The sequence below is a fragment of the Leptopilina heterotoma genome, unplaced genomic scaffold, assembly GCF_015476425.1.
Source record: "Leptopilina heterotoma isolate Lh14 unplaced genomic scaffold, ASM1547642v1 Lhet_52, whole genome shotgun sequence".
NCBI lineage: Eukaryota > Metazoa > Arthropoda > Insecta > Hymenoptera > Figitidae > Leptopilina > Leptopilina heterotoma.
The window spans coordinates 3807533-3828742 of record NW_025111114.1 but is presented as its reverse complement, the minus strand read 5'-3'; the positions used below and the strand labels follow the sequence as shown (position 1 = coordinate 3828742).

Sequence of the window (21210 nt, the reverse complement as noted above, 5' to 3'; positions counted from 1 at the left end):
CTTTAATGGTTTGAAAATATTTTCATAATTTCCGCGGTAAAGTAATAGAAGCACGCTGATTGGTTAACTAAACTTAAAGCTCGTTTCATTTAACATGTTTTTGAGAACACAGAACACACAAGAACACAAAATTTCAATTGATATTTGTTTGACGATATTCGCATTTTCCGATTTTCTTTATCATTGACAATTAAGAACGATTAAAAATTAAAGAACATTTCTGATTAATATTTTTCGAATTATCTTTTTACCAAGAATTTTTGTTTGTAGAAGTGATATAATGCAGTACTAATTTTATCGAAACAATCAAATTCGGTTGTGTTTGTTTATATTTTATTATCTTGGGCCATTAACTATTTCCCATGCGTGTATGTATGTAATTATCAACAATATTCAACAAGAGAAACAGAGAATTGAATTTGTTTACACTACCTCGGAAAATTTTCGTTTTCATGGATATTTTTTAAAGAAAACCCCGTCGAATCGGTGAGTGTTAATATTTTGAGGTTAGAATTTTCGTAACATTTCGTAAAATGCGATTTTCAATGATTTTTGTCTCTTTTCTATTTTATTCACAATATTTTCGATTGTTTTTGTTTACTTTTTTTGACATTGATTTTTTTTTCAATTGACAAAATTTGTTTTGTAAACATTTTGATGATTCAAAATACATTGTCTTTTGATTAAAATTAAATGTGTATAGAATAAATGATATAAATGTATAATTAATGTCTTGATTTGTATTTTCAATTCTAATTTTCTTTTTATAGAAATAAAATACAATTACAGTATAAAATAATATTTTTTTATGTTTATTTTTTCAAAGGAAAAGTAATTGCAAAAGATTAGTTAATAAACAGTTAATTAATTAATATTAATAAACAGTTAATATTTTCGTTTCAGTAAATTGATTCAGGAGAAATGACGGAACAACTGTCAGTTAATCCACAAATGAGGATGGACGAATCCTCGAAAACAAAGGCTGTCGATCATTCTATGATTAATGGAAGTGACAATCAAACTATGGATCAATCGGGCAACAATCAAGCACTTAATGATCCAGTAACAAAGGCTGTTGTCGATAATATAATGGGAAATTTGCCCACGAAAAAACCCTTCTATCGTTGTGATGATTGTGATCTCTCGTTTACAAGTAATGCAGTATTAGATGCTCATCTACAAGGTGCACGACACGCCAAGCAGGTAAAAGAAAGTAAATTAGCTAATTGTAATTATTTAGAATTGATAAATTCGATTGTTTAATAATTTCTTAACGATGAATATGTTTATTGTCACTATTTTTGAGTTTTTATTTACTTTTAAAATCTCTTTTTTAAATTATCTCAAAATTGTTTCCAAAAATGTTTCTTTTCTCTCTCACTCTCTAAACAAAATATATAATTTTTTACCTGATTTATTCATAATAGATTAGATCGAGAAACATAATGGCCACCCTGGATGAATCAAAAATTCCATTTGCGAAGGATGCAGAAACAAATGGACTTCAATGTAATGTGTGTAGTGTTCGCCTTAATTCGTTACAACAACTCCATACACACTTAAATGGTAAAATAATTCATTGTATAAAATTGGTATAATAATTTAATAGTAAATTAATTTAACGAATAATAATAATAATAAATTTTATTACAAAATAATTAAAAAACAGTTTTAACAAAACGTTCATTATTATTAATTACTATACAGAGTTGCCACAGGTCAGAAAATTCAGGAAAAAGTCAGGGATTTTTATTAACAATACTGGAAAAATGAAATTTTTAGAATTCATAAGAAAATTCTGAATTTTGTCTTTTTTGTTTGCTTCATAAACTATGAAATTAATAAGAATTCAAAACTTTCAATTTTGTCTATTTCTGACAATGATTTCTTATTAAATAACTTAATTCTTGTAGAAGTATCATTAAAATAATTACTAATAAATTATTTAATGAATAATTTTACTCAAATATTTCAAAATTAATTAAATTTTAAAAGAGTTGCGTTTACAATTTTCGTAAATAGATAAACTTCAAAAGGTTTTAATTTGAAATTAGAAAATTTCAATTTTCAATGAATTTAATTAGAAAGAACTTGGATTTATACAAAAAATTTTAATAATTCAAATTCTTCTGAAATTAGTTAAATTTTTTTACTATATATTTAATTAATTATTAAGAACAATTGATTCAAAGAAGCATTTTTGTTAAAAACTAAAATAAAATTGAATTTTGGAAAAGTTTCAAATAATTGCAGAAATTCAATTCTTATCAAAAGTAATAAAATTCTTCGCAAAAATCCAATTAATATGTTCAAAAAATTTTTTAAATTCTCGTGAAAATTTAAAATATCTTTATAAATAATAAAATTCTTTTACGAAATTAAATTATTTTCAAACATTTTTTTCAATTCAATAATTTTCAAAATTTATTTTAATAAAATTTTTCAAAATAATTCAATTATTTAAACAAAAATTAATTAAATTCTACGCAAACATTTAATTATTTTCATAAATAATAAAAATTTCACAGGAATTAAATTATTTTCACAAATAATAAATTTTTTACAGGAATTCATTATCTTGATAAATAACAAAATTCTTCCAAAAAATTCAATAATTTTTAGGAATTTTAATAAAATTCTTTGCAAAATTCAATTATTTTCATAAATAAATTTACCAAAAAAGTTCAAATATATAAAAACAATTTTTTATAAAATTATTTTAAAAACTTTTATAAAATTACTTGTAAGATTGGAATGATTTTCAAAAATAGTAAAATTCTTCACTGGAATTTTATTTATAAAATTTTAATGAAATTCTTTACAAGAATTAAATTATTTTCACAAATAATAAAATTTCAATTAGGAATTCAATTATTTTCAAAAACTTTAAACAAATTATTGACGAAAATAAAATTATCCTTGTAAAAATAAAATTCATCGCAGAAATTGAATTTATTTCCAAAAATTTAAATTAAATTCTCCTAAAAATCCAAATAATTTCATAAATAATAAAATTCTTGACAAAAATGCAATATTCATAAAAATTTTATTAAAATTCGTCTAAAGAATTCAACTATTTCAAAATTTGTTGATAAAATTGTGTATAAGAATTCAATTTTAAGAAATATTCAATTATTCAATAACTTATTCACTTTCGTATTTAAATAATTGAATTCTCATAGAATTTTCTAATAAAAATTGATTTAAAAATTACTTTTAATTAAAATTTTACATAATAATTGAATATTAAAAGCAATATAGCGTTAGTTTGTACAAATAATTGGATTTTGAAAAGGTTTATTAAAATCTTTAAAAATTTGAATTTTCTGACAATTCTGTAGAATTAATTTTTTTTGAAAAAAGTTTAATTGAGAATTTTTTTAAAAATTATTTCAAATTTTTATTTTCTAATATATTTAATTAAAATTTTGTAAAATTGAATTGTAAACAAATGAATTTGAAAATTCTCAAAGAACTTTTTCAACAAATTTTGAAATTAATTGATGTAAAGAAGAATTTTATTTGAAATTTCTAGAAAATTAGAATTAAAATTAAATTTTTGTGGCAATCCTATTATTGTTATAGTTCAGCATTGATATTTTAAGATTACTTATTCATTGTATAATGTACAACAATTTTTACTTACTATTTTAATTATTTTCAGGAAATCGACATAAAAAGAAAGCGATAAGAGGTAATAAATCAACTGGAGTGAAAACTGCATCAAACCATAGTTTTAAGACTAGACGAACGTCACTTTTTGATCAAATGATTCGTAAAGAGACCGTAGTTTTGGTTTATTGCTTGATTGTTTTCACATTTGCATGTCTCACTTTATTGCTTACATTTGTTTTTCACGTTTATATTATGTAAGCGTTAGGAAAATTCGCTTCGCTTCGATTTAATTTATTTTTTTTTTCGCTTCGATTTTCGTTTTGTTGTAATATTTATATATTTTTTTTGTTTCTTTTATTAAGAGCAAAATATTGCTTCTTTAAATTTGTTTTTTATTAAGAGTAAAAACTACTTCGATTTGCTTTATACTTAAAATTTTTTTTTTGTTTTTTTTATAAAGAGCAAAAATTGCTTCTTTAAATTTTTTTTCGTGCTTTTTGTTCTGTTCGAATATGTTTGTGTATATATTTTATTATTCATTCGTTGTATTGTATATTTATTTATTATTTATTTTTTGGTATCAGACTGGAGAAATTAGTTTAACGTTTTCCCGTTGATTCTGAATACATTAAAAGCGGGGTATAAATATTTTTCATTGTATGAATAAATTATGATTTCATTTATATTTTTTTTATGTATTTTTTATTTTGTGTTTGTATAAAATTTGTGTTTTCTTTATATTTTTTTAAATTAGGATTTGATGTAAGTAGATATTTAGTTTATTCGTAAATATTTCGATAATTTTTGTTGATATATTTTGTATTTATTAATTTGTTTTTTTATTTTAGTTAATAATTAGCGATTTTAGTTAAAATTTTAGTTAAAAATTACGATTTTATTTAAGGTGGATGGCGAATGCCAGAATCGGAAAGTGACATTCAATTAGGACTTCCATCGTCTTCACAAAGTGTTATAACCGGACAGTTATTACAAAAAACCACCTGCCGTCCTTGCAAAGAAACGTTTGACAGCTTAAAATCATACAAAAAAGTAATTTTTATCCTACATTTTAGTTTAATTTAAAATTTAATTCAAAATATTTCTTTTCTTTCTTTATCTATAAAAAAAACTTCGCAATTTCTTTCTTTCTCTAAAAAGTAAAAATTGTAGAAAAAATATAGAAATTCGTAAAATATTTACGAATAATATTCTAATCAAAAAAATAAATAAATGATTTCTAATTTGCAGCACTGTAATAAAAAGAAACACTTGGACTTGGTGCGATTCAAGAAGAAGGAGAAGAAACGAAGAATATTTATTGATCTGCAAAAGAAGGAGGCAAAGGCAAATCGTAAAGCTTCGAAAACAAACTTTAACGCCAAAGCGAATTTACAAAATTATTTTGTGTCAAGTGGCTTTATTCATAATGGCGTCTCGTGTAAAATGAACAATGACGCATGTTAATTAGAAACAAAGACAAGAAAGTGAAGTGAAGAAGACGAATGTAAGTATTGTTGAATTTTTTGTTTTTTTTTCTTTTACATTTCGCAAAAGTATCTTCATAGATTGAAATAATACGAATTTCGATTGTATGACAAAAAAAGTTTATTTAAATGATATTTCAATGAAACATTGAAAAATGATGCATGAGTGAAATTCAAGTCTCGGTATTGATGCCTGGATGACAATTAAAAGCAAGCTGTGAAATTTATAGCCGTTGTTTTCTTTCTTCTCAAACAATTTCTATGTTCGCAAAATATTTTCCGGCTGAAATATATATAAATTTTAACAATTTGAAAGAAAAAATTAAATTCAAACTTCAAATGTTGAAATTCTTTGTTGAAATTTTATATAATTTTTTATTTGTCAATTATTTTTTATTATTTATTCAGGGCTCGAACTAGGGCTCGTAAATTTGCTTCAAGTCCGAAAAAGTCAGTTTTTTTTTTAAAAAAGGTCCGTAAAGTCCGTAAAGATTGAGAAAAGACGAAAAGTTCGTAAATTGTACGATATAATTTGGAGAATTTTAGAGAAATTACTAATGATTGCAGAAATTCAATTATTTTCAAAAATAATAAAATTCTACGCAAAAATTTAATTATTTTCATAAAACAACAAAAATTTCACAGGAATTCAATCATTTACATATTTTTTATAAATTTCTTCGCAAGCATTCAATTATTTTTATAAATAATTGGGGTTCAATTATTTTCGTAAATAATAAAATTCTTTTTAGGAATTCAATTATTTTCATAAATAATAAAACTCGTTGCAGAAATTAAAAAACTTTTAATACAATTTTAATTGAATTTCTCGAAAAATGTAATTATTCTTAAAAATGTTATTAAAATTCGTCAAAAGAATTCAATTATTTAAAAATTTATTCATAAAATTCTTTATGGGAATTTAATTTTAAGAAAAATGAAATTATTCAATAAATTTTTTTTTCGTATTTAAATAATTGAATTCTAGTAAAATTTTCTAATAAAAATTGATTTAAAAATGAATTTCAGTTAAAATTTTAGTTAATAATTGGATATTAAAAGCAATATAGCGAGAATTTTTTTTTAGAAATAATTGAATTTTGAAATTAATTTTTTGAAAAAGTTGAATTGAATTTTTTTTATTTTATTTGAAGTTTTTATTTTCAAATATTATATTGAATTGAAGAAATTGCGAATAATTGAAATTACGTAAAATTGAATATTGCAAACAAATGGCTTTGAAAATTGTCAAAGAACTTTTTCGAAAATTTTTAAAAATAATCATTATTGTAAAGAAGAATTTTAGTTGAAAAATTGTTAAAAATTGTATAGGTACTGGTTTTGTAGTGTAAATTTTCTTTTGATAGTATTTTACCTGTTTGTAGGTCTTTAATAATCGATGTAGTTCGGAATTTTGTTGACGTAGTGATTCTGTTTCTTCATTGAGTTTATGTCGTTCTTTCAAAATATCGTGATATTTATTTAATCCAATTAGTAATGCGTCCCAGAGTGTTTCTTTTTCTTCGTTGAAAATTTCACGGTACCTTCCCCAGAATTTTGTGATGTCTTCAGTTTGAATATTTCTCGAAATTGTAAATTTTTGATTTATTAATTTTTCTTTAAAATCAGGGGTCGATTCGCCCTTCTGAATGGAGTGATATTTTTCCAAAAATTCCGTCAAGGCACGTATTACGTGTGTTACTTGAATTTGAAGAATGTGTCCCGCGTCACAAGTGACTTTTCGCTTTTTCAAATCGTCAGGACAGTCGCACGATAATTCTTCAATTGATCTTGAACCTATTGTGTACAAAAATGTAAAAAAAAATTTATAAATTATTTTTTAATTTTGTATCGTTTAGAATAGAAATTAAAATTGTAACTAATTTTCTTTAAAATCTACCTTCGATGGTGTCTTTGTCAGTTTTGGAACTTGTGCAGTCGAGTTTTTCGGCAAATGTACTTTCACTGCTTCTGCTTATTCTGCAGGGGGTAAAAATCGCTGCAACTTCTTCTTTTACAGTCTCAATTAATTTTCTGGTTGGCTCGTCTTCTGGTTCCTCATTGTCCTCTCTGGAAAATTTTTTTTTCAACTCTATAGTTTTTTTTTTTTTTCTTTTTGAAGAAAATTAAAAAAAAGTTCTTTTTTATTTTACTCGATTGGTGTAGAATTTGTTTCTGTTTTCTGAGATTCGTCCTTTTCGTTGTCAATACAAATTGGACAGTAAGTGTAAGGTAGGAAAAAATTCATGAGCATGTCGATATTTTCCGGAGAATCAATACACAAAGCCTTGAACAAAAATTAGATTTTTTTTTTGTTTATTGAACAAATAATCGTTTTTAATATTGAAAATATTTTTTCTCAACTTTTTTAATAATTTTTCTTTTTAAATATTTTCAATTTTAAAATTAATTTATTGAAAATCATCGAAATGTTGCAAAGAATTTTATCAAAAAATTTTCTTGACAATAGAATTTCATCCAAGAATTTTATTATTTAGGAAAATAATTGAATTCTCGTGAAGAATTATGTCAAAATTTTTTAAAATTCTGATTAAATTCTTTTTGAAGAATTTCATTGGATTTTTTTTAAATAATGGAGTTTATTAAGATTTTAGAAAATAATTGAATTCTATTGAAATTTTTTATAACGAATTACGAAAAAAATTGAATTCTTTTATTAAATTTATATTAAAAATAATTGAATTTTTTGCAAAGAATATTATTATTTATAAATATAATTGAATTGTTTCGAAGGATTCATTAAAATTTTAGATAATAATTGAATTCTTTAGAAAAAATTTACCATTTAAAAAAAATAATTTAATTGTTTTGGAAATGTTTTTGATAATAATTGAATTTTTGCAAAGAATTTTACTATTTATAAATATAATTGAATTGTTTCGAAGGATTCATTAAAATTGAAGATAATAATTGAATTCTTTAGAAATATTTTACTATTTAAAAAAATAATTGAATTGTTTTGGAAATTTTTTCGAAAATAATTGAATTTTTGCAAAGAATTTTACTGTTTATATAAATACTGAATTTTTTCGAAGGATTCATTAAAAGTTTTCAAAATAATTGAATTTTTGCTGAAATTATTCAAAAATTCATATTTGAAAAATTCATATTGAAAATAACTTTTTAAATTCAAAAAAGTATTGAAAATATTAGAAAATATTTTAATATTGAAAATAATTTTTTTAAATTCAAATAACCATTGAAAATATTAGAAAATATTTTAATATTGAAAATAATTTTTTTAAATTCAAAAAACCATTGAAAATATTAGAAAATATTTTAATATTGAAAATAATTTTTTAAATTCAAAAAAGTATTTAAAAATATTAGAAAATAATTATTTTCAATATTTAATTTGAAATTTTCGATTTTCTAGTGCAATAAATCACCTGAAAGACGCTGTCAAGTCTGACGATAATTTGATTTTCACTGCTGTGATTTAATAGTAATTCTTTCAGTTTGTCTTCAATTAAAAATCCCGCACGATCGGAAATTAATTTCATAATATGCACAAGTAATTTCCGTTCCAAATTGATTTCCTCCAGTGTTGTTGCTGGCTTGTATGGTTCGCACATTTTCATTTTCTCCGCGTCAATTTTCTTTTCTGGAAAAATATGCCAATGTTAAAGAAAAAGTTTCTTTTGTCAATTATAAATATTTTTCAATTTTTCGAAAATAATTTTCAATTCGTCTGATTTTTACTCTGTTCAATCACATTCATCGCTTTCATATAGGAAACTAAATCCTCTTTTTTCAGAAGTTTCTTCTTTGGTGCTTCCCATTCTAAACCCAATACTTGATCGAATATTAATTTATCGGCTGTTAATATCTAGAAAAAATAGCAATTATTCGAAAACAGTTTGAATTGTTTGAATTATTTTTAATTCTTTCCTCTTTTTATTTTTTCTTTAGTCTTTTTGGTTTTTGTTTCCTTTTTCCGATTTATTACTAAAAGATTTGTTCATAACTTCTTGTGTATTTTACATAATTTACCTTTTGAAATAAATCATTGGCAATTTTGCTATTCATTTCCCAAATTTCCATATAATTTTTCTCGTTAATCGCTGTAAATAGATCGGATTTTTCTTCTAGGTCTAAAATATTTTTATGAGCCCGAAGAACTTGATCGGACAATTTTTGCATTTCTAGTTTCGTATTTTCCTCTAAATTCGAATAAGTCTTTTTTAAATCACTAATTGTGTCATGTAACCTGAAAAAAGATTTCATGAAATAATTTCATCAAAAAAATTCTATTGAATGAAAATAATAATTTTTTAATAATAATTTTTGGTCGTCAAGTTTAATTTTCCGATAGCTACTTTTTTACCACTTTTTTTTAGTTTGAAAGCTACTTTTTCCTATTTTTTGAAAATTAATTATCGAGTGCGAAGTCTCTAAATTGAAAGAAAAAATAAAAATCACTCAACTTGTTTAATTTTCGTTTTTGGTGATTTTTAATAATCGCATTTTCATCCTCGCGCCTCTTTAAAATATTGTAATTATAATCAAGCTTCTCCACATTTAACATGCAAATTGCTTTCATTTGTTGAATTTGTTGTTGGAGTTTTTGTTGTTCAATTTCTAATTTGATTTTTTGCGCTCTATATTCCTCGTGATGTTCAATTCTCACTTGATTCATTTTAAGTTGAAATTCCTTCATGATTTCTTTTCTCTTTTCAATTCCTTGAATTTCATTTTCAGCGCGTTGATTGTATAAAGTCTCCCATTTTTTCGCCGATACTTCCAAGAGTGATTCCCTCTCCAATTGCAAAGTATTTTCAATGGCAGCCAATTCTTTGCGAAAGGATTTTGCCATTGTGTTCACCTAATTGCAATTTATTTTTTCATTCATCAATTTTGCCTTTGAAATTGAATTACTAAATTCAACGAAAAGAATGAATTTTGTATCTTTGAAATGATATCAAATTCGATTAATTAAAATTAAAATTAAATTCGACGAAAGAATTAATTTTGTCTTTGAAATTAAATTAAAGACAAAAAAATGAATTTTATATCTTTGAAATTAAATTCGACGAAAGAATGAATTTTGTCTTTAAAATTAAATTAAAGACAAAACAATGAAGTTTAGTTAATTCTTTTGTCGAAATTAATTTCGATGTTGGCACAAGAATAATAAAAAATCTAAAATTAGATTAAATTTATTTTTAGTTTAAATTGTTTTCTCAAAAGGTTTTCTAAGGGTTTGGAGAGTTGCCTTAATAATATATTTATTAAATTATTGAATAATTATTTACGTGGTGATCGATTCTGTCTATTAGAATATCAATGTCTTCGGTTTGTTTCTTGAGATCGAGGTGAAATTTCTCGTCAGCTATTTTTAGTTCTTTTTTTAAATTATCAATTGCCGAATCCTTGAGTGCAAGTACGGCGAGGCATTTTTCATTTTGTGTTATCATTTCCGAATGAATATCCAATGGATCCTTAGACTCGAGTATCGATGTCCATTTGCTATTAATTTCTTGATAACGTTCCATACATTCGCCGGCATTTTTCTCCAACATTTCTAGTAAATTCTGTCGAATTTCATTTTCCTTTGCTCGACGTTGCAATTCTCGGGCGTCATTGGCTACTTTTACATTCGTCACCTAGAATAAAATTGTATTAATTATCGTTCAATTAGAAATTCGATTACAAATTTAATTTCAATTCAATTACAAATTCAATTGCAATTCAATTACAAATTTAATTGAAATTCAGTTTAAAATTAAATTTCAATACAATTTCAATTTAATTTCCATTCATTTTATAAATTTTATTTCAATTCTATTTCCATATAATATGAATTTAATTTTACTGCAATTTAATTTTATTTTCAATTCAATTTCAAATTTAATTTCAATTCAGTTACAAATTTATTTTTAATTCAATTTCAAGATAATTTCAATTCATTTACAAATTTAATTTTTATTAAATTGCATTACATTTTCAATTCAATTGCAAATTTAGTGTAAATGTAATTTTAATATAATTTCAGTTGAATTTCAATTTATTTAAAATTTTTTATTTCAATTCAATTTTACCATAATTTCTATTTATTTTCAATAATACAGTTTCAATTTAATTTGGATTTAATTTAGATTGAAATTGATTGGTCAATTTTTCATTTGAATTGAAATTAAATTTCGAATTCAGTAATTCCATAACTAGGATTATAATAATAATATTACATTAATATTATTATAATAACTAATTATTATTCAGAAAATTATTTGTTTATTTCTTGCCATTCGGTTTCCATCGGTAATAAACTTATCCAATTGTTCGGCGCTTGTAAGAATTTGTTTTTCAGTATTAGTCACTTCCTCCTCCTCAATTTCCGACACTGAAACTTCTCTGAAATAATTACGTGTTTATTGTCCTAAAAATAGAAAATTATTTTTTTCGAACAAAAGAAAAAGAAAATTACTCCTTTAATGCCTCCTGACGCTTTTGAATTCTTATCCTCCGGGCTAATTTTCTTTCATTCGGATCATCGGACGTCACAGAAGGTTCTTCTGATTCATTAAAATTTTCTTTTGAATTCCCATCCATTTTATTAACCAAACTATAAACCTTTAAAACAAAAATATTTAATTCACTATATAATTGTTTTTTTCCCTTTTATTCTTTGAAGAAAGTTCTATAAAATCGAAGTAAATCTTTATTTTCAAAGTTTTCTAATTACTGTAATTATTTCGAGGTTATTTTTTTAGTTTACAGATCGGATAATAATTAAAAAACGTAACTATGACAACGGGTAACAATTTGAAAAATGTAGATAAAGAAGATCACTTCACTTATTGTGGATGTCGATAAAGTAGACAGCGTGAGGTTTCTACTTTTACCGGCAGGTGGCGACATTGTATTGATAAGTGAGGAGCGAACGCGTTGCAAGTGGCACAAGATGGCAGCTGTTATTCATCTCCGAGTGTCTCCGAGGAATAAGTTTATCGTTAACAAGAATTATTTTCGGTGAGTACAAGACCCCACGGCCTATTTTAAATTTTAATCTTCTCTTTATGAATTAACGAGTCACAAATTACGTTTATCTTTTAAGAACTTAACTCTTGCAATGACAAAGAGTCAAATTAATTTTGCTAAAAAAAATTTCTCGTTTCTAAAGATCATTTTTTCGCGTCTAATATTTCTCTAGCGGAAATTTCTTTGCCCTCATCCTCATGTACAAAGTAAAATACGTTGTTTGTCTATAAAACACTATATAATGAACGAACCGTACATGTTTACAGTATAGCAATGAGCAAGCAAATGACGAAACGAGGATGCGTACTACTTTCACGAGTCTTTAAAAGCAAAGAATTTGTTTAACTCAGAGAGGAAGTCCAAACGAAATCTTCTGCACGAAAGTCTCATTTGCAATTATATTTCGCATCGATTTCGAAAGGCATTTGTTGGATTTAAGAGGGGAAGGGGGGGGGGAGGTAACCACCAGCAGCAGTACAAGTGTCACCCGGGTGCGAAGAGTAAACATGAGAGTAAATACCCAGAGGCTGAGAGGAGGCTATAACAGGGAAATATAGAAACTGCTTGTTTCCGGAGCCTTGGGCCGTCAAAAGTTTCACAAGATGACTTCGAATTCGCTTTCTCTATATATTTGCGAACTAAACAACAAAAAAGAAACCACGGTATTATTCGCAAAATAAACGATGGAACTTGATACAAAAGAAAAAAAATAGGAAAAGGTGAGGTTATATGTCAACTTTTAAAATAGTTTCGTTCGTTTCGTTTTACAAAATATTTGCGAGAGGAAATTCTCTCGCCTTTTTAGATGAGACTAGATTTTTTTTCGTTTCTTGTTATTTAACTTGTAATCAAATATATATTGTTTGGGGGGGGGGGGGAATGAAACGTCGCTGTATCGACTTAACCTGAAATAATTTGTGCGTAATTCAGTATATATAAAGTGTCGACATTTTTGACTGTTTAGAAAGTTTATGTTGTTGAAATTGACACTCGTTCATGCGGAGTTCGTCGAACTTTAAACAAACAAAATGACATTCCGATCATTAAATTTAAATTTTATTGCATTTTCCCCTTTTTTCAAATTCTAAATATCGTAGAATTTCTTTTGGAATTATTATTTAATTTCGTATTTAGATTTCGCCCACACGGACTTAAGTTCATACGATGCAAGTCGATACTTTGATAAAAAAAAAATGACGTTTACAAAATATTTGTTTGTGTAATTAAAAACTATCGTCTTTCGATTTCATTTTACTCGGTAATATTCATTTCAAATTACATTTTTTTTTTCTTGCGGCAGAATCGGACAGGGAATTGGAACACCTGACGAAAGTATTTTTTACTTTTAAATTTAAAACAAATTTTTGTGAATGAAAAAGAAACAAACGAATTTATAGGTTATGTTTGTGTTAGATTTGATCGATTTGATTATAAAAGTTAATTTTTAATTATTTAAATTTGAAAGTATAGTTTTTATTGAATACAGAAATGGAATCAATTACTATTAGTAATAATTGATGTTCAATAATTAAACATCAATGATTTCTAATAGTAATTGATTAAAATTAAATTAAAATTAATTAAAGTAATTAAATTTAATTTAAATTAAAATACAGAAATAGAATCAATTGCTATTAGAAATCATTGATGTTTAAGAACATCAATGATTTCTAATAGTAATTGATTCTATTTCTGTATTTTTACTCCCAAAAATTATGAACATAACCTAAAATTTTTTGTTTCTTTCTTTCTTCGGCGCGCGTTATATATTGTGAATAATATTTAAAAATTTTTTATAAATTGATCGGATAACTTATTCTATATTTGAAGACTTGTATTGCTTGTCCGATTCTTTTTTTAATTTCAGAAATTCTTAGAATTTTTAAATTCTAATTTTTAAGAATTTTTATTTTTCTGTTTTTTTGTCATTTTTCTCGAAAAATTGGCAGTTATTTTAAACTTTAAATAATTTTAACTTTAAAAAACTGAAATTTAATAACAATTTAAATTCTGTGCAAAATGAATTGGAAAGAAAGGTTATTTTTTTAAGGAAACTACAGGAGATTTTGTATAGGAATGCTGGTAAAACTGAAGAAAGACGTAAATTTTGAAGAGGCTGAATCGTAAATAAATATTAAATTTCTAGGATATTATTTAAACATATATTATTTTATTGTTTTCTTTACTATGAAACGATTAGATATACAAAAATTTTAATAAAATTCTTGGTAAAATTTTAATTATTTACAAAAACTTTTCTCAATTTAATGATTTTTAATATCTACTATACTCTAACAAAAATTTCCAAATGAATTCAATTATTTAAAAAGAAATTTTAATAAAATTCGTCTCAAGAATTCAATTATTTTCAAAAATAATGTAATTCTTCGGAGAAATTCAATTAAGTTTAAAAATTTACTAAAATTCTCGTCAAAATTTCAATTATCTTTATAAATAATAAAATTTTTCTCCAAAATTCAATTATTTTCAAAAATTTTAATAAAATTCTTGGCAGAATTTCAATTTTTTTAAAATAGAATTTTCATCAAATTTCTCGAAAAATGAAATTATTCTTAAAAATTTTATTAAAATTCAGGAAAGAAATTCAATTATTTTAAAACTTAAGTTTTTAAAATATAAGTATTATTTTCAATACATTTTTAATTAAATTTCTTCAAAAAATTAAATTATTTTCATAAATAGTGAAATTCTTTGTAACAATAAAATTTTTACAAAATAATTTTTATAAAATTCTTTGTAAAAATTTAATTAATTTCAAAAATTTGTCAAAATTCGATTATTTTCAATGTCTACTATTACAATAAAATTTCATAAAAGAATTCAAATATTTAAAAAGAAATTTTAATAAAATTCGTCTCAAAAATTCAATTATTTTCAAAAATAATATAATTCTTCGCAAAAAATACAATTATGTTAAAAAATTTACAAAAATTCTAGTCAAAATTTCAATTATCTTTATAAATAATAAAAATTTTCTCCGAAATTCAATTATTTTCAAAAATTTTAATAAAATTCTTGGCAGAATTTCAATTTTTTTTAAGTAGAATTTTCATAAAATTTCTCGAAAAAGGAAATTATTCTTAAAAATTTCATTAAAATTTGTCAATAGAATTCAATTATTCAAAAATTTGTTGATAAAATTCTTTATGAAAATTCAATTTTAAGGAACATTCAATTATTTTATAAAATATTTATTTTTGTATTAAAATAATTGAATTCTCGTAAAATTTTCTAATAAACATTGATTTAAAAATGAATTTCAGTTAAAATTTTATATTATAATTGAATATTAAAAGCATCAAGCGTGAATTTTTTTTTTAGAAATAATTGAATTTTCAAAAGGTTTCAAATTAAAATCTTAAAAAATTTGAACTTTTTATACTTTTAATTAAGAATTCTGTAGAATTCTTTTTTCTCAAAAAGTTTAATGGATTTTTTTTTTTTAATTATTTGAAGTTTTTAATTTCTAATAAATATTTAATTGACGAATTTCCGAATAATCGATGAAATTTTGTAAAATTGAATTATAAACAAAAGGATTTGAAAATTCTCAAAGAACTTTTTGGAAAAATTTTTTTAAAAAATTGACTTAAAGAAGAATTATTTTAGTTGAAAATTCTAGAAAAGAATAATCGAAATGATGAAAATAATTTTTGAAGAACTTTACAGTAACAAAGTAGCAAGTTTTAATTATTATGAAATATGAAGAAAGCGATCACTTCGAGTCTTCGACTCGAAGTGATCATTATCTTCATGTTTTATAATAATATTCTTATATTTTATTGAATTTCAAATTTTTGAAAATCTTAATTCCTGTGGCAAAATAATGATTAAATATTTATTTAAAAATGAAGTTATATGCTTTTTAATAATTTTTCAATTAAAGAAATTCGTAGATAATTGAACATTTTTTTGTGCATCTAATCATTTTGCGAATGAATCAGATTATTCTTTCGAGTCAGAGAAAAAGTCAAAGTTTCGTCTAAAAATCAGGGAGTTATTTAATTTTGGTAAAATATAAATATAGTTTTAAAAATCTGGAAAAATTCCGTTTTTTTAAAGTCAGGGAAAAGAGCAAAAGCGTCGTGGCAACCCTGATGCTTGGATATTTTTTTTTCAACTTCGCACTTGAATGAAGTAATGAAAATTAGGTACATTTTCAATTCATAAGGTCCAAATAATAGATTTTGACGCTAACTTCAGGGACGTCAGTGAATATACCGATAACCGAAGAAAAAGACAACATAACCTATAAAGTAACTGAAGAAAGTACATTTGCCAGCGAATGCCACTTGATAATTAGGCAATTTTTACTAATTCAAATACATCCCAACGGGAAGTTGCCAATGTTAACGATTGGTTCAATAATGGGCCATGCTTGGTACCCAATGGTTTTTTCTTGGCAAAACAATTGGCAACCATCATTGGACCACCAATGGTTTAAACTTGGGATGATCACGCTACTGCCAATGATCGGTAGCCAAGCATCGGGCCAATATTAGTTGCCAAGGAATTGCCAAGGAAACAAAATCGATTTTCAAAAGCTTGATTTTTTATTGGCAGCCAACAAAAAACCAAGGTTTTGAAAATTTATTTTTTTTAATTATTAATTAAAATTTAAATTTATTTTTAAAAAATATATTTTTCAAAAATTTATTTTAAAAAAATATATTTTTTAAAAATATATATTTTTTTAAATTAATAGAACATATTAATTTAATTTTTCACCTCTGGTAAAACAAAGGTGAAAGACTGATAAAAATTCCCTCACCGTATCTCACAGTGGAGGGATAACTGTGAATGTCTGCGAGAGAGGAGCAGGTACTTATATAGAGCCAGTGAAACAGGTCACAAGCGAGAAGAAATCACTAGCATGCACTCTGGCGGCGCTTGTCTGAAGTCAAGTGGCGCAACGTTGGTTGCCAAGCGCTGTGTCGATAATGTCAGGATATGCATGCGCGCCAGAAAACAGTTCCGACAAGCGCCGCCAGAGTGCATGCTAGTGATTTCTTCTCGCTTGTGACCTGTTACACTGGCTCTATAAGTACCTGCTCCTCTCCCGCAAAGACATTCACAGTTATCCCTCCACTGTAAGATATAAAGTGAGGGAATTTATCAGTCTTCCACCTTTGTTTTACCAGAGGTGACAAATTAAATTAATATGTTCTATTAATTTAAAAAAATATATATTTTTAAAAAATATATTTTTTAAAAATAAATTTTAATTAATAATTAAAAAAAATAAATTTTCAAAACCTTGGTTTTTTGTTGGCTGCCAATAAAAAATCAAGCTTTTGAAAATTGATTTTGTTTTCTTGGCAATTCCTTGGCAACTAATATTGGCCCGATGCTTGGCTACCGATCATTGGCAGTAGCGTGATCATCCCAAGTTTTAACCATTGGTGGTCCAATGATGGTTGCCATTAATGTTCCAATAATGGAACGGAGTTCGCCAAGCATGGCCCATTATTGAACCAATCGTTTACTTCCCATTGGGTTATTACAATTTTAGTTCCCAGAATCAGTTTCGTACTCCATATGGAGTACGAAACTGATTCTGGGAACTAAAATTGTAATAAGGAATAAGGAATTTTTAGTTGAAAAAATTGTTGAATATAAGAGAAAACATTTAAATTGCGTATTTTAAGACTTCTTCTCTACCGCAGTGTATTTTTGTATATTTTTAAATGTGATTGGAAATTTTTTTCTTCTCTCTCTCCTCTCTTGTTTTTTTTGCTCCCTTCAAAACAAGATAATGTGTGGAATTATAAAACCAGTCGTGGAATTTTAGGAAACTAGAATAGTAAAAGGAGCCAGATTTTGCTTCACGCGAGAAAGGTAAATCTTGAAGAGAACAGGATTGACTTGAGCAACCAGAATGACTTTTTTTCCGTAAAAAATAGATGATGTGAGGAACTGGAAAGAGTTGAGTCTCTGTCGCTAAGGGGATTCACAGGTTGCTAGAAGCCTAGACCATGCTGGAAATGTGTTCTCTCTCGGTTCGTGCGGCAAACGGAAAGAACGATAGAACTCGATAGAATAAAATGAACGATCGAGGAGCGAGAGAGAGAGAATGAGAAGAAAAGAGAGAAGGAAAAAGAGAAAGAGAGAGGGAGAAACGGTCAAATGAAGGAAGGCTCGGGCACGGCACGATTGCCAAGCGTCTCGGTGCCATGGATCTACAATTCTACAAGCAACGTTCGTTCCTCGTCGTCGTCGTCGTAGTCGTCGTCGTCGTTCCTACATGGGCTTAGTTGGAGGAGTGTGGAGAAGGAGAGAGAGGAGCGAGAGGGGATGAGATTAACAGAGTGAGAGAAGAGAAAGAGGAGGAAAGGAGAAAGAGTCGGTGAGACGAGCTTGGGGTTCGGGTTAGCTCGTTCGACCCGTTATCCCTCCTACCATCCAATCCCAACTCCCCCACTCCAGTTCCAGTGCCGGACAAACGGGCGCCTTCCTTTTTCTCTCTATAATAATAACAACCTAAAGGAGATGTTTTCCAACACTCGCAGTCGCCTCTCCCTTTTTAATACATTATTATATACTTTTTTCAGGGCTTTTCACAAAAATCAACGCCTTGCCCACTTTTCAAAATAATCCATAAATCACTTTGGACTTTATTTCCATTTTATTAGTGATCCGACTTGTTTTTAATATATTATATACTTCACCTCGACATCTCTTTCAACGACATTTTCTTTCAAAATTCAAATTTTTTATTTCATTTCTCTTTCAATTTTAATTATTCTGAAAAGTTCACTAGTTTCAACTTCTTTCTTCACTGCGCACAGAAAAAAATATGTGTTAAATTTGTTGCGTGTAGTTTTCAGATGGTGTTGTTTTAACACAATTTTGGTGTTAGTTTAACCCCATTAAAAATGTATATTAATTTAACACCAATTTAGTGTTAAAATCATACAATGTCGGTTAAAAATGTTGTGTGTAGTTTTAACACTACTTTTAGTGTTAAAATAACACTTCTTTTTTCCTGTGTGTAAAAACAATCACTGTAAAAAGAAATATATCTTAATTTAAGATGTTTTGGTAATCATTTCTAAGATGTTTTGGTGGACACTTTTTAGTTATATGCAGGCTTCACATTCTGTCCCCTATTTCCCTAAAAGTCCCCTTTTTTTAATTTTGGCCCCTAAACGTACCCTATTTTGTAAATTTCCCCTATTTTTTCTTTTATTTTCTAATGATGAATTCACACTAAATTAGAATTTTTCGTTTTTGAAAGTTTCAAATCTTGAAATTTATGATCGATGAAATTTATAAAATTTGTAAGCTTAGTATTTTGGTGAAGTCAAGTCTCAATTATGTTTAGAAGTTGGTTGTATTTGTGTGTATTTTAAATTCTTATAATCTGCGCTCACAAACTTGTTCTGACATACATTATTTTTAAAATACTAAAGTATTTTTTAAAATGTAATAATTGATGCAATTTAATTGTGATTAACAAGGTGGCCACATGTCAGTAAAGTCAGGAAAATGTCAGGGAAATTAAAAAAATTGAGACTTTTTTCCACTTATTTTCATAAATTGCGACTCTTTAAATTTTTACTCCAAACATTCAAACAAAATACCACAATTTTTAGTAAAAAAAAAACTGCAACTTATTTTTATTTCTGTCGATTTTTATAATGTTAATGAAAAATCTTTAGATGTAAATTTAAAAATGAAAATCAATAAAAAATTATGAAAATTTGCTTCTAAATTTTTAAAATTCAATACTTTCTGTGTTTTCAATTATTACATATTTCCGAAAATTCAAATACATACAAAAAATAATAAGATTTTATAATTATTTTTAACATTTTGGAGAAAAAAATCATATTCAAAATAATTTCAATTAAAATTTATCAAAAAATTAATTAGTTTATTTAAATTATAAAAAAATTCTTTTAAGAAATTCAATTATTTTCGAAACATTACATGTTTTTAAAATCTAATTCTTAGAATTGTTCTATCATAATTTTTTAAGATTCAGTTATCTTAGAAGAAAGTGATTAAAAATTTATAAAAACTTACATTTTCAAACTTATTAAAATTTCGGAGAAGTCATGGTCATATTTATAATTAAAATTCTTCGATTTGTTAATTTTTATTTGTTTTTCAAAAATTCAATTATTTTTAAAAGATTTTACCAAATTTCAATTGTTTGGAAATTTTTCAATTGTGTATAATTAGAAAACTATTTCCTTTCAAAAATTATTTGAAAATATTTTTAAAAAATTAATTGTAAGAATTTTTTTTATAATTTTTTGAAAATATTATATCTTAAAAATTTAGGAAAAATACATGGACAGTTACAATTATCATAAAAAATTGAATTCCTGTATATTAAAATAATTGAATTCTAGAAGAAATTTCAAAAAATTATTTAAAATAATTGATTTAAAGATGAAGCTTATTTAAAAGTTGTAGAAAATAATTGTATATAGGAAGTTATAATTGTAATTTTTAGAAATTATTGAAATTCATAACATTTACTTATTTTTTGTAAAGATTCATATTATTCTTAAAAAAGAATTTTGTCAGGGAAAGTGATTTTAATGTCAGTAAATTGTCAGGGAAATTGATAAACTGAAACTTGTGACCACCCTGATTATGTAGATGTTCTTTTAGATGTAAATGGATTAAAAACTTGTTTTTTGTTTATTTATTTCATGTGTTTAAAAAGAATCTTAGTTTAAAAATTAAGTTGAAAATAAAATTTTATGAAAATTTAAATTAAGAAAAGAAATTTTTGTAAAAATAAATATTTGGAATTTATGTTTGAACTTCACAGGAAAAAAAAAGTCTGACTCCGTTTACACCTTAAATTCAGCCCATGTATTTCACATAAGTCTGTCCTTGTTTAACGGGGCTGACTCCGTTTACATCATAAATTCAGCCTCAAAAAGAGGCTGAAAGTAAAACTTTTTTTTTAGTGTGTTTAAAGACTTGTTAAATGTAAATTAATATTTACCGTTGTTTGTGTTCTTATAAATAAATAATATTTTTATCTTTATTTAAACAATTTTTATAGTCCCCTAAAAGTCCCCTATTTTTTAATTTTCAGTCCTCTATTTTCCCTAAAATTCTTTTT

At 25.1% G+C, this 21210-nt stretch overlaps 2 protein-coding genes across 3 annotated transcripts; one reads left to right on the top strand and one right to left on the bottom strand.

Annotated features, from left to right (window-relative positions):
* Positions 1 to 96: 96 nt before the first annotated feature.
* Positions 97 to 5326, top strand: LOC122507987 (zinc finger protein 346-like). Of its 2 annotated transcripts, none has more exons than XM_043621036.1 (6): positions 97 to 486; positions 904 to 1203; positions 1428 to 1566; positions 3665 to 3694; positions 4520 to 4665; positions 4864 to 5326. In XM_043621036.1, the coding sequence occupies exons 2-6, from the start codon at positions 922 to 924 to the stop codon at positions 5077 to 5079; spliced, it is 813 nt and encodes a 270-aa protein (XP_043476971.1). In that variant the 5' UTR covers positions 97 to 486; positions 904 to 921; the 3' UTR covers positions 5080 to 5326. The 2 variants fall into 2 exon arrangements, with proteins under 2 accessions (XP_043476971.1, XP_043476972.1); XM_043621037.1 differs by lacking the exon at positions 97 to 486 and adding an exon at positions 801 to 831.
* Positions 5247 to 11825, bottom strand: LOC122507985 (dynein regulatory complex protein 1). Its single transcript, XM_043621033.1, has 11 exons — positions 11548 to 11825; positions 11366 to 11474; positions 10376 to 10726; positions 9548 to 9945; positions 9114 to 9330; positions 8823 to 8949; positions 8510 to 8724; positions 7253 to 7386; positions 7000 to 7169; positions 6475 to 6896; positions 5247 to 5382 (listed from the first exon to the last, which is right to left on the bottom strand). The coding sequence occupies exons 1-11, from the start codon at positions 11670 to 11672 to the stop codon at positions 5359 to 5361; spliced, it is 2292 nt and encodes a 763-aa protein (XP_043476968.1). The 5' UTR covers positions 11673 to 11825; the 3' UTR covers positions 5247 to 5358.
* Positions 11826 to 21210: the final 9385 nt, after the last annotated feature.